The sequence below is a fragment of the Equus przewalskii genome, chromosome 10, assembly GCF_037783145.1.
Source record: "Equus przewalskii isolate Varuska chromosome 10, EquPr2, whole genome shotgun sequence".
Lineage (NCBI taxonomy): Eukaryota > Metazoa > Chordata > Mammalia > Perissodactyla > Equidae > Equus > Equus przewalskii.
This window is the reverse complement of record NC_091840.1, coordinates 1,719,398-1,739,244: the sequence shown is the minus strand read 5'-3', so window position 1 is coordinate 1,739,244 and position 19,847 is coordinate 1,719,398. Positions and strand designations below refer to the sequence as shown.

The 19,847-nt window shown below is 60.3% G+C and overlaps 1 protein-coding gene across 9 annotated transcripts in view; it reads left to right on the top strand.

Annotated features, from left to right (window-relative positions):
• BAHCC1 (BAH domain and coiled-coil containing 1) overlaps positions 1-19,847 on the top strand; it is a 77,062-nt gene that overhangs the window by 13,811 nt on the left and 43,404 nt on the right. For all 9 annotated transcript variants that reach the window (XM_070561336.1, XM_070561340.1, XM_070561343.1 and 6 more), the window contains one exon: positions 146-539. In XM_070561336.1, the coding sequence (XP_070417437.1) occupies positions 362-539 (178 nt within the window). In that variant the 5' untranslated portion in view covers positions 146-361. The remainder of the gene's footprint in view (positions 1-145; positions 540-19,847) is intronic.

Below are 19,847 nucleotides of genomic sequence, written 5' to 3'. Positions count from 1 at the left end.
GCGCGCGCGTGCAGCGGGGAGACGCGCTGAGCGTTTGAGGCCCCGCCGCGGCTCCAGCCGGGGTGGGCGTAGGGGCGGGCGGGGCGGGGACCCCTGGTCGAGCCGAGCCCCGGAGTCACCGAGTTTCTTCTGCTTGTCTTCTCAGACTATGGACCCGCACGGCGGCCGCCGGCTGAGCGCGCGGCCGCCCGCCAAGGAACCCAGCCTGCCGGCGTGTTGACCGGCCCAGCCAACACCGCCGGTGACCCCGGACGCCGCCTCCTCCGCGCCGCCCGCGCGCGCCGCCTGCGCGCGGAGCCGCCCCCGGGCCCCGGCCGCGCTGCTCCCGGGAGGCGGTGGCGGGCCGGGGCCGGGGCCCGGCATGGATGGCCGCGACTTCGCGCCGCCGCCGCATCTGCTGTCGGACCGCGGGAGCCTGGGCCACCGCAGCGCCGCTGCCGCTGCGCGCCTCGCCCCGGCCGGGCCCGCCGCGCAGCCCCCGGCACACTTCCAGCCCGGAAAGTACTTCCCGTCGCCGCTGCCCATGGCTTCGCACACAGGTCAGTGCCGCCCGGGGCGGGCGCGGGAGAGGAGGCCCAGCCGCGAGGTGGGCACAGTCGAGGGTCGAATGCGCGCCCGCCCTCCTCTCCTTGGAGCATTTGCGGAGAAGCCTTCGGTTTCATTTCCCCGCTCTGGCATCGGTGGCCGCCCGCGCGTGGAGCGGCTCCCCGCAGGCCCCCGAGCAGGATCATCTCGCTTTAGAGCGGCCTTCCCCGGGGTCCCCCCGGGGTCTCAGAGGGGCAGCCCCAGAGCCGGCTAAAAATAAAGCCTTTCCGATCCTGCCACCCTCCCCCACCCCTTCCTGCAGAAGAACTAAATTCCGCGGAAACCTCATTTCTGCATTCTGCATTCACATCCTTAAGACATTCCGGGGCTGGGACAACGAGGCACTTTCTGCGGGAACAAAACGGCTGTTGTGACTGGGGGTGGGGGGCGCGGGGCGCGCGGCGGCCTCGCGGATTAGGGCGGTGTGTGGATGGGGTAAGCGTTAATAGGGACTGCTGGTGTAAGACGAGCAAATCCTGTTTCTATATAAAGCCTTGAAGTGTCAGGGCGAGAATGGGTTTGCAGGGGATGCATTTGCTTTAACAAGTGCCTCTGGTATCCTGCTAAAGCCGGACAAAGCGTGGCCAGAGCGCGGCCCAGCCTCGCGGCCCGCAGCCCAGGGGGAGGGCAGCACCCGGCGCCGGCTCGGCTGGGGGCGGCGCGGGGGCCGTCTTGGGATTTCGGTGCAGGCGAGTGCGCCGCGAATTTGCTCCAGGAGGAGAGACCCGAGGGCCGCCCGGCGCTCCCGTCCTGTCGGATCCCCTCCTGGAGAGGAGAGGGTCAGTTTTTGGCAGAGATGACCCAGGCCTCCAGAGCAGTCCCCCACTCTGGTGGCTTCTATATTACTGTTGAGCCAAGTCAGAGGAGAAGGTAGGGCCAGGCGGATGGTGGCGAAGAGGCGGCTACCTCCACCTCCCCTAGATCCTGGAGGTCACTGGCCAGCACCCACCGAGGTTGCAGGAAGCTGGAGCGGCTGCGCGTGGGGACCCGATGGCCACCGTGGAAGGCTGGCTTGCTTTTGTTTACAGTTTGTTCTAAACATCAGAAATGTTGTTTGCCGCTTTTTTTGTTGTTGTTGTTAATTTGGCAGTAACAGTTATTATTGCTAGCTTGATGAACTGTGAATACTAATAAAATTATATCTGCTTTAATGGGATTACAATTAGTGTGTGGATTAAAACGGATGGCAGAGTCGGGCTAGAAGGGAGAATGTCAGGAGGGAGGGCCGTCAGAAAGAAAAATGTAAATTTTCTAAAAAGAAAAAATATGAGAAATTGCTTAATTACGAATGGCTTTTTAGCATTTACAACGCAAGGAGATTCAAAAAGTTCGAGGGAGTGGGAGCTGCGAGGCTGGGCTCCCGGCTCTCCGGGAATCAGCCCCGGCCCGCTGTGTTTCCTGTTGCTGTGCGAGCCTTCCGCACGCCTGCCCCTTCGCCTCTTCCTTGCTCTTCTTTCCTTTTCTTTCTTTTTTCTCCTTTAGATTTATAACTCCAGAGAGAAAAAGTACTTGCCTGGGCAATTGCTGACTTAAAAATATCAATCCTGCTATCCCTGCGGTTGTGTCTCTCCTGCCCCTCGTTGGAGATGCTGCCCGCCCAGCCCAGTCCACACTGGGGGGCTGTGAGTGGGGGCTCGTGGTGGCAACAGGGACACTGCCACAGCTTCCCTACCAGCCCCTGCTCCTGGCTGCAGGCTGGTGGCCCCTGAGGCGCGGGAGGCTGAGCTTGCAGGTTGGGGGATGGGGAGGGAGTGGCTGCATACCCCCCCAAATGCCGTGCCCTCCAGCCTGGCAGGGAACAGAACCATAGAAACAAGGGTCTGGGAGGACCCCTGACCCTGAGGCTTTCCTGGTGGTGCACAGGCAAGCTGGGGCCGTCACCTCTCCCGAGGCTCGGCCAGGCCGCATGCCCCATCGGTTCAGGTCACTGCCTCCTCTTCATCTCCTTCAGCAGCCCACAGCCTGGCCAGGTCCTGGTCAGCCGCCATTTCCCCTTTCTGCCATGTTTCCTGGTGCAGGCACCACCAAGTCAGGTGGGAACGTGGTCGGGTGGCCCGAACCATTGTCTTGCTCATTCCAAGTTTGACCACGTGGTTCTCAGAGTGTAGGCCCTGGGGGGTTTGGAGAAACTGGGCTGAGCCCTGTCTGGGTCTGTGTCCTTGACCAGACACTCCCAGCCTCCCCCAAGCGAAGGGGGCTCTAGAGGGCGCTGGAGGCCCCCAGGGCGCCCTCAGATGGGGGCTGGAGGGCCACGTGTCCCCTGCTCCTGGAGGTCGTTTCCACCCCCCTGGGGAACCGGGGAGACCTATTGTGCTCGGAGATGTTCAGCCCATTTGTGACGGGAAGGCTGGCCGCTGAGCGGGCGTCCAGCTAGAAACATCTGCTGCCGAAAGCCTTTTGAAATTGCTGAAAGCCAGAATATTGCATTGGTTTTAAAAATTTAGCTACATCAATTTTTTTAAAGGAATTATACACCAGATCATTTTGCTTTGGTTTGTTTCTATATACGATCTAGTTTAGGAAGAAAAAAGTATAATTAAGTGAGAAATTTTTTCGCATCTCGTGCGGATTTCCAAATGGCCAGTTTGGCGAACTTCCGTCCCCTTTCCACGGATGGCCTTGCGTCCGCAGGCCACACTGCAGCATCCCAGCCACCCCTCCCAGCACTGACTGCCCCACTGAAGGGAAAATTGCTCCGAGCTCCTTGCTATTTGTCTGGCTCCAACAGCGGAGGAGGATCCACCGTTGGAGATGGAGTCCCTGGCTTCTGAGGACTGCTCAGCCCTGGCACGGCCACCCGCACCAGGCTGAGGGTCTCCCTCCCCGCCCACTGCCCAGGCCGTCCTTGCTCATCCCCATCCAGTGCTTTCAAAGTGTCAGCTTGGGGGACCCTGATGGGACGCTGGGCTCCAGGGTTGCTCCTATTGTTTTTCTAAAAATGAAAGTGCCGGCAGCTTTATAATCGGGCTGTAGGGTTTTATGGCAAAGTGCTGTTCCAGTAACCTTGTCACTAAAAGGTGCAATTAAAATGTTTGGAATCATTATTTTTAGTGCAGTGTTAGATTTTGTCTCTAATACAGATGGTCCGGAGGCAAAGCTGTGAAATCTAGGGGGGAGAAAAGGAAAATCAACAACGCACCAACCCAAGATTTTTCATCAGCACTGCTGCCTGGAGCGATTGGGGAGCGCGTTGACTGAGGAGGCAGCCGGGCCTGGGAGGAGCCTGGCCGTGCCCCCTCTTCCGCCGGGTCAGCCCCCGTCCTCCGTCCTTCTGTCCTTCCGTGTGTGTCCCCCCGCAGGGCCGAGCCTTGGAGAATCCAGGTGTCCACCCAGGGGAGGCGGAGGTGCCCATTCAAGTCTTGGTCTCAGCGATCTGCTTGTGGGTTGCTGTGGGGTGCCTTCTCCCCTGACCCAACCCTGGTCTTCTTTGGGGTGCACGTGGCCCTGTCTGGAGGCCAGGTGCCCTGAGCCTGAGGGTGTTAGGAGTAAACAGGGCGGCAGGTGCCTTCCGGTGGGAGGACTGCAGGCTTCTTTCCTGCTAAAAGTGCTTCTGATCGACAATCTCAAAAAGAAAAAAAAGAAAAATGCAGTAGAGGGAAAAATAATTTCCTAGTGTGAAAAGACCCCATCAAAGGTTCCCCCTCCCTCGTTATGTGATATTTTTTTGTAAAGAAAAAAATACATTTTCGTAAATACCTCATTAACTCAATGACACGATGGAGTGTTTCTGCAACAGTTACCAACATTAAGTAGGTGTGAAAAGAGTTACTTTCTGAAGACTACCCGTCCTGCTCTGTAAGTGACAGAACCAGACATCAAAGCCGCCGCCGAGCCGAGGAGCCCCGGGAATCCGGCGGCTTTGCCGCGTAGACCCGCCAGGCTGCGGCCGCCTCTCCTGCCCCACCGAAGCCATTTTTGGAATGTGGGTTTTTTCTCAGTAGGGCTTGTGCTGCCCCCCATGTCTGATTATTCCTATAAGGACATTCCTATAGGAATATCCAGGTCACATGAATAATAAGGCAAATTAGCGAGCGAGGCAGGGAGTGGCCTGTGCAGATTGCACGTCTCCCCTGGAAAACACGGGCACCCCCGAACGCTCCCCGGTTATTCTTAGAAATCTCCCTCCTCTGCCGTGAGACTGGGTTCAGGAGCCGGCACAGACAGGACAAAACGCATAGGAGGCTGTTAGAATAACATGGATGAGGCTAAAAATACCCCTCAGAAACACACATAAAAAAGCCAAATCCAACAACAGAACGAGCTAAAAATATTCCAGGCTTTGGCAAAGAGCACAGAGTTAAATAAATTATACAAGAGCCATTCATGGGAGCAAGTTGACTTTCTCTCTTACGGGAACTTGGTTCAAGCTAATAAAAATAATAATTTACTAGCCACTGAGCTTCTCATGAGTTTAAATTTAATTGGTGGGGCTTCTGGCGTTTGTCACTTCTTGGCGATTAGTGGGCTTGCCCTGGCCTGGGGCGGGATGGGGAGGGGGCGCCAGGCCCGGGTCCCTGGAAGCAGAGGCAGTGTCTCCCGTGGAGCCAGGAGCAAGGAGTGGGGCCTGGGTGCAAGGGCGGGATGCCCAGGAGGCTGGAGATGGAGGGAGGCTGCAGGGGGTGGGCAGGCAAGGCGGGGCGCGCCTATTTTAATTTGATAAATGATGGTACACCTTTAAGAGTGTGTTTTAACAATCAAGATACACTCCAGCAAGTTGATAGGATGTTCGCTGTCAACTTACATATGTCATCAGAGCAGGCTGTGAGCATAAATAATGTGCAAGAGCATGCGGGATGCGCTGCAGCCTCTCCCGGAGCCCGGCAGGTAGCACCCCGTCCCCTGGCGGACACTTCTCTATCCTGATGTCTGGGGGCGGCAGCCAGAGGAAGACAGAAGTGGGGGCACTTTGGTTGGGGTCTTTCCTCTCTGGGGAGTTCCCAGATTTCCCCACCAAAATAAGAGCCCCAGACGGCTTGCTCAGGAAAACCATTGCAGTACCCTCTGAGACAGGAATTGCTTGGTGTCTTTTCAGACAGCAGACGTCTAGGTTCAGCCATTTCCCAGGAATGTTCAACTTCCACCCTGGGATTCGGGTCAGGGTGACCCTCTTTGCTCGCTCCTTTTCCTGGCTTGCTCTTAACCAAATGCCCCCGGAAATCCCAGCAGACCCGCCTAACTCCCAAAGCACTACACTTCCCAGAATGCCCCTGATCTAGCTCCAGGGTCCGAGCCTGGGACTAGCGTTCAGCCGGTGCCACTGGGAATGAGTGCTCTCCGGCAGGGGGCCCTGGTCACCACCCAGCACCCCCTGCCCTTCCTCCTGGAAGAGGCCTCGTGGCCGCCTGGCTTCCTCCCTACCATAAGTATCTGAATATAGGCCCCAGCGGATGGGAGCTGCCCCTCCACCCCCTGAACCCTGTGCAGTAGCTGCCTTGATTGGCATGGCCAGGGTCTCGGGGGGATTCCCACCAGACCCCCTGATCTCAGCCCACTGCATGTGCCCTCCTTCAGAGTGGCCTCTTCAGAGGGGCCTGGTCACGCTGGCGAGGGGCTGGCGTGGAAGGGGCGTGCGGGCCCTCCATCTGGGTGGTATATGCTGGTCTCTGCCTAGGGAGTCCAATGAGAAAATCCTGCACAGCCTTTGGGGCGGTGCCCCCTAGCCTCACATCCTCAGACAGCAGTAGCTCCCTGCCTTATTGATACCATATTGACCAGCATCCACCCTGAATGACTTCTTTTGGAGCATCCAAAAGAAACCATGCTCCCAGGACGGAGGCGGGCCTCAGGTCGTTGTGAAGGAGCCCCAGCTTGTCCTCACCTGTCCCGGGAAGAGTCTCAAACAGGCTGCTGGCAGCAACCTCCTGGAGGGGTGGCCACCCTGGGGTGCCCCCTGAAGAAGGCCCTCATAGAAGGTCTGTTTGGCCTTGAGTCACAATACTTTAGCCACACTCCGTGACTTTGGGGCTTCAGGATGCAAAGTACGTGGCTTGTTTTTTTGGTAGATAGCAACTGGTCTGCATGGCTCCCACCCACCTCGCCCAGCAGGGAGAGGCTCCCCAGGGTTCCCTGGTCCCAGTGAACCTCTGGAGCCTTCCCTCTCCCACCAAAGACTCAGTATTACAAGCCAACAGCAAAATCACAATTAGCGTGCAATGTCTAGCAAACACCCCCACCACCTGGGGTGCAGGCCTTGGAAGCCCGCGGGCGCGGGTCACCCTGCTGCCTCTGCTCTGACGCTCTGCCCGCTGACGTTTTTATGGGATAATATACCGTTTAGATCACGCAGGCCTATTTGTCAGTGGGCTGCTCCTGTTTGTTGTAATATATAATATTACTGCCTCCTGTGGCCCTGCAAGCAGCTGCCACCGGGGGATGGGGACGGTGGGTACTGGGCGTGGGCTCAGAGGAAGGGGTGGGGGGCACCTGGGCCCTGGTTCTGAGGTCGGCACTGGGTTTGCAGCAGGCCTCAGACCTGGTGGGGAGGGGCCCCGCGCCTGAGCTGGGAGCCAGCCCGGCTGGCATCTGAGGGCTGCTGCGGCTGTCCAGACGGTTAGGTTCCAGATCGGATCAGCCAGGAAGCGCTTTTTTTTTTTTTCATTCTGACCTGGGGTTGGGGGAGGAGGAGGAGGGAATAAACAGGTGGGTTGGGTTCCCTGCCCCCTCTCCCTCTCCCCCTCCCCCAGGTCCCCCACCAAAGAGTCTGGTATCTTTAGATGCAAAGACTTTTGAGGCTGGGGGGAACCCGCTGTGTGCTGGCAACTGGAAGGAAAGATGAAGCAGTGTCTCCCACTTCCTCAGTGTAGGGACTTGGTTTTGCGCTGGAAATTTCCAGAAGTGGAGGGGGGACAAGGATGGATGTGCTGCCCACAGAGGCCTCTGAGCAGCAGGCTGGGGTCCCCAAGGGCAAGCTGGGGGCAATGCCTTCTTGGGGCATGCCACCAAGAAAGAGAATCCTTAGCTCTGTGAAACTAGGACTGAGCCACCGTCTTCTTGGGAAAGGCAGGTCTTGGCTGGGCTCCTTTACCCGTCCTTCGAGAAAGTCAGGGGCTTCCTTGCTGTGCCTTTCTCAGGCGTCTCCAGGGGAGGGCACCATGGCCCCTCCATCACAGAGCCTGGCCAGGCCGGGGGACCCCCTTAGGCAGGCGTGCTGGGAGCAAAGCTGGACAGAGTGAGGAGAAGGCAGATTGGGGACAGCTGGACAAGAGAAGAAGGGAACCGAGCCTGGGGTGGGGCCAGGGTATTTGGGGCGGGGAAGGGGCTGCACTGCCCAGCCAGTGTCCACCCAGCATCTCACAGCAACACCGTGTGGCAGGCTCCATCTCACACATGGACAGGCATTACCACCCTGCAGACCTGGCCATCCCCACGGCCGGCCAGCCTATTAAACTGCCAAGCCCACATGTGCCCACAGCGTGTGGATGCACGTCACCTGCCCACATCGCTCACACTGCCGGGCAGGTCTTCACGCTTAACACTCACACATGCTCTCACTCACAACTGGCCATGAAGGAATCACCTTCCAGTGGCCCCTGGGAGAGCCAGCCTACCCAGTGGCCGGAATGTGCGTTCTGGTCCGCCTCCACTTCCCGCCACCTGCTCCATCCTTCAGCACTTGGCCACTTGCCAGGTGGAGCCCACAGGTCCCCAGTGACCCTCCATGGCACCCCCAGGAGCCCCTCCTGTGGGTTCAGCCCTCATGGGCAACCTGCCCTGCTGCAGCTCCTGCCTTGCCTCTGTGACTGTGGAGCCCTTTCTCCTTCCTTCCTGCTGTTCTTTTCCCAGCACCCTCACCAGGCTCCTGCTTTGCAGGAAGCTGCTGCCACTTGGAGTTTCTCCAGGAGAGCCTGTCCTCCAGGAGGTGCTGGTCCGCTCCCCCGCCCCTACCTGCAGGCCGGCCCCGAGCCTGTGCATGCCTTTGGCCGCTTTCCCTGGCCTTGGGGTGTCCCTAACCCAAGCCCTGCACCTCAGGTCAGCTCCCGCCTCTGCCCTTTTCATTCCACTGTCCCTGAGGGTTCCCACATGGCCAAAGGTTCCCATGCCCGGCCATCCACAGGCTCCGGCCACCTGTGTTCCTCTCTCGGCTCTGCTTCGCCTGCCCCTCCTGGAGCCTCCCCCCAGCTGGCCCTCCACCTGGGCAGCTTCTACAGGTGCCAATGTCCACCCCCTTGCCCCCGAGGTTCCTACCCACAGTTCATCCTGGAGAGTCCTGGCCTCACATCCTTTCAGAGCCACCGGGTGATTCTGACCTGCAGGCCAGGTGGAGAATGGGAGCTCTTCCCAGGCCTCCTCAGCCCTGAAAGTGTCCCCCCAGTTCTGCGCACATGCCCCCCTCTTTCCCAGGAGGACCTTCCTGGGCCTCTAGCCCACTTCCCATCCCCTGTGCTTGACTGCCCTCGGCACTCTGTCCCACCAGGCCTTGTAGCAGCCCGCGTCAGCTGCCCGACCAGCGCCTGTGGGGCTGGTGCCCCTCCCCACACTGGGCCACCTTCCCCACCAGACTGCAGGGTCCTGAGTCTGGAGGAGAGCTGCGGCTCCCCTCTGTGGTGGCAGCAGAGGCGGGGCCTTGGGGGGCAAAAACTAAAGAAGAACAATGGCACAGGAGAGATGGGGAGCAGGGAGAAGGCAGGGGCCGTGGTCTTACTCCTGCCCTCTCCTGGTCTCCTACCCAGGCAGGCTGGGCAGGCGCTGGAGGTCTGTGTCACCAGGTCGGGCTCTTCCTGCTGAGCTGCTTTGCTCTCTGGACGTGGGAGCGTGTTGCTGGTTCACCGGAGGAGTGCGTGGGGGTCCAGCGTTTGGCTGCCTGGACTTCTGGCCGCTGATGGCCCCTGCTCTGGCCCTTAGGAGCTCTGAGACTGGGCAGGCTGTGTCCCTCTCTGCGTCTTGGCCTCCTACCTCTAAAATGGGCCGTGCCTGGGCGCTGCTGGAGGGTTGAGTGGGACACCGATGCAGTCCTGGGGGGGTACTCTCTCCCCACCCCCTGGTCAGCTAGCCCACAGGAGCTGCTGGATGTACACACCCCTGCCCCAAGACCTGCGCAGAGACCTGGGTAGGAAGTGACTGGCCCTGGGCCTCGCAGGAGGAGCTGCTTCCCTGGGGACAGGCAGGGAGGCACCTGGGGGCCTCCTCGGGGCCCCACCTTGTGGGTCCTGGTCCGCCCAGCCCCTCTCCATGGTCTCCGTCTTGAGGTCCTGGGGTCTTGAGGCCTTAGTCAGCCCACAGAATTAGGAACCAGGGGCCCTGACTCCTGCACCCCGGCCCTGGGGTTTATACCTCTCTCACCCTCTGTCTGGGTGGGCTTTGGCTTCTGGGGGCTGTGGGTATGGAGGTGGAAGCTCACTGGGTTTGTCTGGGGCTTCTCATGGGGTTTGATGTCTTGGGGGTGGGGGTGGGCACCAGCCCTGCTCTGAGGCTCTGGGGCGGGATCCGCCCACAGGTTCTGGGGCCACTGGCAGTGCAGTTTGGGGAGCCCTGGACATGTAGATGGAGCTGAGGTGCTGGGGGGTCCTCCCAGCATCAGAGGCATGATGGCCCAGGGGGACCCTGGCAGGGACTGCAGGGCTGTCTCTGCCTGGGGTGAGGGGAGGCTCCGGGGTACCCCGTCCTGGTGATGCTGCCTGTAAACAAACACTGAAAGGTACCAGGGCTGCCAGGGCCAGGTCTCAGAGCCCCCTGGGGTGGGTTCCTTAGGAAGGTAGGCTTTGTGAGGGTCTCTTTCATCTTTATCTGTCTGAGTGTGAAGAGATGCTGCTGGGACTGGGGGCCAGGATCCCAGCTTTGGAGCTGTGAATGCCCCTTCCCCCACACCCAGGGGGAGGCCCAGGCTTCTCCTCTCTCTACCTCCTGTCCCAGGGCCACCCCTCCTGGTCCTCAGCTCCCAGCCCTCCCCCAGGGTGGGTGTACTCTGCAGGGCCTGGGGGCTCCTCCTCCCTGCACCCCCAAACCCTGACCCCAGGCAGGCACCAGTGCCCAAAGCCCACGGTCAATTCAGGCTGATGAGAGTGAGGTTCAGTGAGGACAGGTAGACGGGGGAGACCCCCAGAAGGAGGTAGAGTGGGGGGACCAGTGACTTGTTGATAGGGGTGGTCACCCACCCATGGCCTGGCTGGCTCTGTCTTCTGCCACTTAGATCCTGACCGAGCACAGGAGACCAGGGGACTATGAGGTCAGCTGCTGCTCCTCCCTCTCCCCCTCCCGTCCCTCCTCCCTTCATCCCTCCCTCCTCTCTCTCCCCGGGGTAGTCCCAGAGCCTTGCCTGGCTATCTCTTGACCCCGCCTGTCTGCTGAGAGGCACAGGTGGGCTGCTGGCTGCCCCATTGTGGGTACGGGGTGGCCCCTGGTGGCAGTGGGTTGGAGATGTGTGTCCTCTGCAGGCCTCTCAGACTTCAGGCCCTCCTGCTCCTCCCACCTGCCCACCCCAGAGCTTTGGCTGGCCTCTGGGCCTTCGCACATCCCCCTGCCTTGCAGACCCTCCACCCAGCCTGCACATCTCATCCAGGTCCGTTCCCACAAGTCCCTTGCCAGCCCTGCCCCTGCCTCTCTGGCCCCTGGTCACTCTTCTTTCCCAGCGCAGCCCTCACGTCCCTGTCCCTGCACCGTGGTGGCCTTTGTGTGTGTACTCAGGAGGGCACTTGGCACTCAGCGTTGCACGGGCCCAGATACCTCCTCCCCGTCACTCTCCACAGGGCCCTGGCGGCCAGCGGCTGGTGGGTTCAGGACCCAAGCATGGATGTGGACGTGGTGAGGGCAAGACTGGGGCTTCCACCTGCCTCCTGGCCTCAGTGGTGCCTTGCAGGAGGGTGACAGAAGATCCCTTTGTCCCTGGCCTGTGTGCAGGGCTCTCCTTGCCCTGCACAGGGTGGAAGGGTCGGAGCCGGACTCTGTGGTCCCCCAGGACACACTGGGTCTGCCCAGGAGGGCAGGTGCCCTGTCCAGTGCCACATGCCCAGGCCACCCCAGCCCCAGCTGGTCACTCGTGGACAGTTTGCCTGAAGCCAATCCCCTTTTTGAGACTTTTTGCATCCCTTTGGGTCTCCTAAAAATAAGCTTTTAATTTATTTTAAATTAATATTAAAATTAAATCTAAATTAAATTGTAATGCATCTTTAGGCTAACTCTTGAAAAGCCCTTAATGTGTGTGAATACAGAAAAAATCGAGAAAAATTGGAAAGGTGCACACGAGGCCACTCCAAGCCTCCGTCCCATCACAGATTTGATGGTAAATACTTAGCAAAGATCCAAAATTATTAAATCCAAAGGGCCCTTGGGTGGGAGATGGGTAAATGGTCCTTAAAATGCCAAACAAAAGAGGAGGGGAACAAGACACAGATTCCCCTGGGGGCTGCCCTGCTTCTTATGCGTGGAGTGGTCAAGGGCTGAATTGACCCTGGACCTGGTTCGAAGGGGAAGCTGGGGTGTGGAGGCTGGGGCTGCATCTATGTGTCTGTGTCCTGGGGGCGTTCAGGAGGCTGCCTTCTGGCCAGGATGGGGGTGAGGGGACCTCACACACAAACCTGGATTTCGGACTTTTCTGCAGAAGCAGCCTGCTCTCTGAGTTGCTGACTCCTCTCCTGGTCCTCCATTTGCCTTCCTGAAGGTTTCTTCTCTGCTCTGGGCTCCACCATAAATGCTGCAAACCACCCCCCCCAACCCCCCAACCGCCCTCTTGTTCTGTTGCTTCACTGTGTATTAGTTAGTATTATATTGCTGTGTAACAAATCACCCCAACTTAACACCATTAAAACAGCACAGTTTCCATGTGTCAGGAATCTGGGTCAAGGTGTTGGCCGGGGCTCCGAGAATCTTGGGGCTTGGCTGTGGGGGACCCTCTTTCAAGCTCACCCATAGGGCTGTCCCAGACCTCAGGACCCTTCCAGCTGCTGGCTGGAGACAGCAGTTCCTTCCTCGGGGGCCTCTCCATTGGGCGACCAGGGAGACAGCAGCCGCAGTGACTTTACAACCGAATCTCCGAAGGGATGTCCCCTCACTCTGCTTCTAGAGCGAGTCTAGTCCTGCCCACAGTCAGGGAAGAGGATTATAAAAGGGGTGAATACCGTGGGTCAGGAGTCATTGGGGGCCCGGGGCACCTGCTGACCCTGCTCAGGCAGGGACCATCTGGACCCTCCTGAGGCTGTAAGTGTCCCCATATGCCAACCACACCCAGGTCTCCTCTGCAGCCGGGCCCTCCCTGTCCTCCACTGCTGGCTAGCTGAGGGACCCTCAGCCTCCTTGCATGTGGCCTGGCCAAGCCACTAGAAGACTCCCTCCCTCTCAGCCTCTGTCCCCTCATGTCCAGCTCAGTCCCTGTCTTCTCTCAGGAGTCCCTTCATCCCTGCCTCATCGGCAACTCCTCTTGGCCTGTCCTCTCCAGAAGCTTGATCTCTGCTCAGAGGATGCCCCCAGACAAATGTGAGCCTGCCTCCTGCTGGCCGGGCATTGCTGCCTGTGGCGATGCAGTGTCATCTTGCCGCCTTGGGATGTCTGTTCCGAGACGTGCCACCAACAGGCCAACAAATTCACCCCAAAAGAGCTGTGAGGGCGGTGTGGGCCACAAAGAGATTGGAGGCTGACTGTTGGAGGCCAGGGTGCCCGGGCGGCCTGTGGCTTCCTCAGATTCCAGGCTGGGCCAGGGTGAGGGTGGGTGACCTGCACGTTGCAGGCATTCAGTCACTGTTTGTCTAACGAATGAGCCCGGTTAGAATTTCATTCTCTGGACGCAGCTCAGGGTTCCGTCTGTGGCTTGGGTGACAGGGACATCTGTGCTGTCTGGTCTGGGCAACACTTTCTCCTGCTGTGCTGCTCTAGCCGCCTGCCCTGGTGAGGTCAGCAGGCCCTGGGCTTACCTGGGCTCTGCCCCGGACTTGCCTGGAATCGAAGCAGGTCCGGGGCAGAGCCCGAGCAGCCCTACCAGGCCTGGGTCCCCTTGGGAGTGGGGACCTGACTACTAGGCCAAGTGGCCGGAGGGTCAGGGTACATCTGGCAGACTCTAGACCCTCTGAGGCTATGTCTGGGGTGCCCTTTGGGGACCTTGTCCTCCTTTCCTCCTGTGGCAGCAGAGCCTTTTCTGCACACAACACCTGCTTGGAGCCCAGGGTGTGAATCGGGGCTAGGGGTCAGTCCTCAAGCTCAGGGCCGAGTTCCTTGTCGCCCCTGCCCCGGGGCAGGTGGGGTCCAGGTGGCAGAGGCTCAGTGAGGCCGTTTGCTTGTGGTCACATGGAAAGTGACAGGCTGGAAGCCCAGGGCTGGTTCCCTGCTGTGCTCCGACCCCGGCCCCTGCCAACCTGTGGTGGGGGCTGGCCGAGCGGAGAGCTGGATGCAGGGTCTTCTCTCTGTTGGCAGCTCCTGCTAGGCCACCTGAGCTGGGTCCCCTGCTGGCTCCCCTGGGCTGGCCGTTGCTCCTGCCCCATTCTGGAGGCCACTGCCTCCTGCCCCAGGCCTGCCCCTTCTGTCCTGGGGGTCCCCAGATCAGTGGGGTGTGGCTTCCCCATGCCAGAAACTGCTCTCCTTGCCCCCTCACCTCTTGAGTTCCCAGAAACACTGTAGTTTTACCTTAGAGGACTGAGGTTTTCCTTCCACTTGCGCTCACCATCTTCAGAGAGTGAAATATTTTGTCTCTGTGCTTGAAAGGGGGTGACCAGTTTGTAGAGGTAGTGGTGCTGGTGGAAGAATCCGCAAAGATGCAGAGAGCCCCGGCCGTGCCCCACTGCCTTACCACCCGGGGCGGGGGGAGCACTGCCCCCAGGGGTCCACGGCGGGCATCGCCAGGCCTTTTCCTCCTGCCCGCCGTGGGGACTTAGAGTGGGGTGGCGAGGCCAGTTCTGCTGAGAGCCTTGGAAGGCGGGGTGGGGTGCGGAGGGGCCCGTCAGAAATTGGAGAATGTGGGCTCCCTGGAGCTCTCTCCTGGAGGGGCCGGGACCTGGTTCCCTCCGCACCCCCATCTGTGGGGAATGAGTTGGGAGCATTGGCTCTGGGTGCAGGCAGGCTGAGACGCAGGCTCCTCCCATGACCCCCTTGGGGGTTGGGTCCCACTCGGCATCTCTGGGCCGAGTCACACCCACTCTCTTAGGGGGTCAGGTCAGGCCTCGCAGGCCAGTGGGCTTGGCAGGCAGCCCCAGGGGCCCCTTGCCTGGCTCCCCCCGACATGGTGAGGCAACCTTGCTGAGAAATAACCAGCATCTTACATTAGTTGGGCCCCTGCCTTTTCTCCATCTCCCTGGTTCTGCTGTCGTTTCTCATGTCCCGTGAAGCATTGCTGCCTTTTTTGAGCTCACCACGACTTATTTTCTTCCCTGACTTCAGGCTCTTCTGTGTGGCCGTTGCCCCAGGCTTCTCTCTGGCTGCTCCCTCCTTTGAGAGGCCGCCCCATTGGGGGAAACCCCTGAGGCTCGGAGGTTGGTCCTGAGCACAGCCCCCTGGCCCCAGCTCAGGATTAGAATCAGGCGGCCGAGCCCTGGTGTCCCTCTGGCCGCCCCACCTTGCCCACGCCCCTCACTCTCTGGGGCATCTTCAGTCAACCTTCCTCTTCCTGTTTCTTTCCTGTCTGTCTTTCTTCTCCCATTTCCACGTTCCTTCACGGGGTTGAGTTCCTGGGACCAGGGTGCCAGACCATGTGGCAGGTGATAGATGGGGGCTCAGCCCCTTGGAGGCACGGCTGGGTGTAGAACCAAGGCCCTGAGGTGGTGGGAAGCTCTGAGGAGGGGAAGCTCTGTGAAGGGGGTCTGGCTGGGTTTCGTGGAGGAGGGTGGGTGTAAACTTGAGAAATAAAGAGTTGGGAAGAGCCATGTGTTCTCTTGGAAGAAACGGCACTGGAGTGTGAATTCTAGTGTGGCTGGAGCAAACTGCACCTGAAGCAGTTGACTGGGAAATAAGGACAGAAAGTTGGCACCAGCAGCAGGGGCCCACGAAACTTCTTGAGAAACGGAGTGCAGCAGGCTTGTCCTTGTAGTGACCTGTGGGGTCCCAGTGCCCCTCCCAGCCCCACTCCAGGATGCTGCAGTCCCAGCCAGCCCATTCTGGGAGCTGGGCCCTTGGGCCCTGGTTCCTCTCAGGCACAAAGTAGCAGGAGCTGGCCTGAGTCCTCACAGTGGCCAGGTGGAGCTCTGCCAGCCCAGTGTGGCGGCCGACCCCGTGGCCAGAGGTAGTGACTATGATGTACATGGCTGTCCCTGCCCACTGTCGTGACCCCTCAGCTCCGCTGGAGCTCAGTGACACAGACTAGTGTCTTTCCCGCCTGGGTGCAGGTGCGGGGTGCCTGGGTCAGCCTGTAGCCTTGTTAGGCATTGTTGGGATGGCTCTTCAGATCCCCCACACCCGCCCAAGCCAGCCCAGCCTCCGGGCCTTGTGGCTGGACCTGGGGCAGGAGGTGGGGGAGTCGTCCGGAGAACACTGCCAGCCCTTCCTCACTCTGGGCAGAAACTGGTGCCTGAACCTGCCAGCCCTGGGCAGGGTGAGAGTCCTGTGTTTACTTGTGACAGCAAAGGGGCTCATGAGCCCTGCCAGGAGTGAGAGGTCAGACTTAGTCATGCTTTAATCCAACTCCGAGTGCCCAGAGAACTGCCTCTGCAGGGCTGGGGTGACGGGGCAAGGAGGCCTGGGGCAGAGGAGCTGCAGCACAGATGGCCTCTGCTCCAGGGCCATTGCTCAGGTGGGCGCACAACAGGGTCGCCTCCACACAGGGGCGAGGCGTGGCAGGAGAGGGGCTAACTGTGCACCTTCAGTCTGGGAGCTGTGACTGCCTGCAGAACCATCATGGCTGTTCCACGGATGGTGGGAGGGAGGGAGGAACGCATGGATAAATGGATGGATGGATGGAGGGAGGGAGAGATGGATGGATAAGTGGATGGATGGATGGAGGGAGGGAGAGATGGATGGATGGAGGGGTAGATGGAGGGATGGAGGGAGAGATGGATGGATGGAGTGGTGGATGGAGGGAGGGAGGGATGAATGGAGGGGGAGATGGTTGGATGGAGTGGTGGATGGAGGGAGGGAAGGATGGATGGAGGGAGAGATGGATGGAAGGAGTGGTGGATGGAGGGAGGGAGGGATGGAGGGAGGGAGAGATGTATGGATGGAGGGAGGGAGGGATGAATGGAGGGGGAGATGGATGGATGGAGTGGTGGATGGAGGGAGGGAGGGATGGATGGAGGGATGGAGGGGGTGGATGGATAAACGGATGAGTCTGCAGGATGGGGGAGTGCACAGGGTGGTGGTAAGCCTGCCCCCAGGCTGCCCTCGGCCAGCACCTGCCTCCTCCTCCCTTAATTTCTCCTGTTGTGCTGGCCCTGGCGCTTCTGCCAGTGCTGTCAACAATGTCGTCCTCGTGGGGCTGGGGTGGGAGGAGGAAGATCACACTCTCCAGAGGCCAGTCTGCACCCAGCTCTGGGGGGGTCCACTTGGTGGATGGGGAAAGGCCAGCCAGCAGAGCGAACTCACCATCTACAGGCACGGGGCCTTCCTGTGAACCCAGTTCTGTCCTGTGCTGGTGTAGCCAGACCAGACCAAACCCTGTGAGCAGACCTGCCTCGGACAGAGGGACCCTACGTCCCTGTCCAGGTTGCCCTCTTCCTCTCCCTGCCCACAGCTGAGACATGGGTGTGTCCAGGGCTGGCTTGAGGGGCTGGGGGCCTGGGGCTGGGGATGGGGTGCAGGAGAGCAAGGTGGGTGCCCCTGACCCTGTCTGGATGGGCTCTCCCTCTGAGGGGACCAGTGGGGCTGGGGCGTGTGTGTGCCTGGTTGTGTGTGTGCCCCCATGTCTAGACCGGGGCCTTCATCTTCTTGCAGCTGGCTTCTTTCAAGATGGTGGTGAGGGAAATGCCTTGCCGTGGCCAAGGATGCTCCTCCAGCTGGGGGCTTAGCAGGGGTGGCGCTGACCTGCATGGTTGTCTCCCCACGCCCTGCTGCAGGGAGTGTGAGAGGGAAGGGAGGAGGAGACCTGGGAGGAGGTGTGGGGATGGAGAGGGCAGAGAGGGAGGCCGCCCCCGCCCCCGGGGCTCTCAGTTGCTCTCAGCCAGAGGCCGAGGGTGGCCCCAGTGGGGAGCGCTGGCTGCCCCCCTCCACCAGCCAAAGGGCTAAATTTACCCTTTTTAATAAGAACCAGGCTTGTATCCGATTTTCCTTTTCTTTTATTAGTTCTGGGCTGTTGGTGGTTGGGCCCCTCCCCTGTCATCATTGCCTCCACATTTGTGGGCTGGGTGGCTCAGCAACCACAGAGTTTTCCTATTTTGGCCTGAGAGACACTGCCTTTGGGCCAACCAGGGCTTCTGGAAGGTTCTCCGTGCCGGCCGAGAGGAACTTCCCGCATGATGTGCTCATGTTTCTAGGCGGGCGGCCCTCACTGCAGGCCACCCCTACACCTAGGGCTGGGCTGGCCGGGGGGCTTACCCACGGCTTCCACTTCCTGCCCCCCCCACGCCATCGATCTGGTCCCTTCCCACCTCCCACCTCTGCCCTCTCTCCCTGTGGCTGTCTCAGCCTCCTCTTCTGGTCCAGCCCCCTCCACAGGGCCGAGGACAGCAGCATGGGGGTCACTGTGTGGCGCCCCATGGTCCGTGGTAGCAGAGAGGGGCCTTGAAGTGGGGCAAGCCCCGTGTCCAGTGAGACTGAGTGGGTGTGCTGGCCATGCTGACCTCGGGGGGCTGCCTACTTGCGGCCAGAGGGGACTGCCCCAAATCTGGCAATCTGGTCCTGCCGGGCATTCCAAATCAGTGAGGGCATTGTGCCAGGCTGAGCTGTATCTCCACCGCAGAGTCTCAGAGCCAGGTGGCTGGGGGCTGAGCGGCTGGGCTGGGGTCGGGGCTGACTCCCTGGTAGCTGGGTCAGGGGTCAGGGGTCTTGGAGCTGTGGTTTGGTGCAGACTTGAGGTTAGGGTTCCCCTTCCACCGCGAGTCACCCCTGGGGGCAAAAGGAGGTGGCCTGCTGCCCTCACCCTGCCACCGCGGGGTCAGACAGAACCACAGGCCAGGAGCCTTTTCCAGGGTCCAGCCCAGTGAGGGCACCCATTGGCGGAGGCCTGACCCTGGGAAGCAGCATCTTTGGGGACCACCCAGCCTGTGTCACCCCCTCGTACACGTTCAGAGCCGTGCTTGCACACTCATATCCACAGTGCACACTCAGAGCTCACACCTCAGAGATCCGTGCACATCTCTAGCCCCTGTGTACACCCATAGCCACGTGTGCACACTCAGCCAAGTGTATGCCTCATGAGTGCCCACACACAGTCCCTTTGCTGCCTCTGTGCCCACAGGTACACACACCCCCCCTTACATCATCTCACGCCTGGGCCGCTGGTGGGTTCCAGCCTAGCGGGGATCGTCCCTGGGTGGTATCGGGGGGAGTCGAGCCTGCAAATCTGTGCACACCCAGAGTGAGTCTCGTGGGCGGCAGTGTGGCCTGGCCTCTACGGCCCTTGCTGCAGCTGCTTTGGATTTCCTGGAGGGGGCAGTCCCAGAGCGGCCCCTCCCACCAGGGCCAGGTCTCTTCATCCCTGTCGCCTTCACCCCCACCCTTCTCCTTGGCAGTCAGACAGATGGATGTCCACCTGCCTCCGAGCAGGCTGGACTGAGGCCTCTCCACGTCACTCCACACAGGACACCCAGTGTGGACACTTTCCCTCCACCCTCCCTCCCTCCGCTGGAATGAGAGGAATGTGGGCCAGGTCCATGTGGTGGGCTCTTGGTCCTTCCTGCCTCCTCCTCCTCTCTGCCCAGCTCCCTCTGGGGCCTGGCTCAGCGCAGGAGGGGCACTATGGCCCCCAGGCAGGCCACCCGTCACTCCAGTGTCTCAGCTGCCCCTGGTGTCCTGGGGGAGACCCAGGGATGGCTCAAGGGGAGCCGGGTGTCCCCAGTGCCCAGGCGGGCTCTGCAAGGGCCTGGGGGAAGCAGGGAGCCTGAGCAGGTGTGAGCGGGAGGGTGGGAGCTGGCGCGGGCGGCGGGTGCAGCCGCCAGACGCAGAGCCGGGGAGCCCGGTGCCAGCAGCCCGTCAGCTGGGCTTCCGGAAGCTCCGGGAGCGCCGGGAGCCTGGGAAGGGGCTTGCTTCTCACGAGCGGCCGCCAGCCATCTCAGCGAGGCCTTTTTTTTTTTACAACCCATTTCACAGTTTCCAGAAAAGGAGGATGCTGTCTCAGTGGCTCACTTCAGTCACAACAAATGCTCGCTCTGCCGCAGCTCTGAGCTCCGCTCGTTCTCCCCTGCTCTCCCAGGCCCTTCCATCTGTCCGTCCCTCTGTTTGTCCGTCACCTCCTTCTGCCCCCTTTGCCCTCAGCCTGGGGT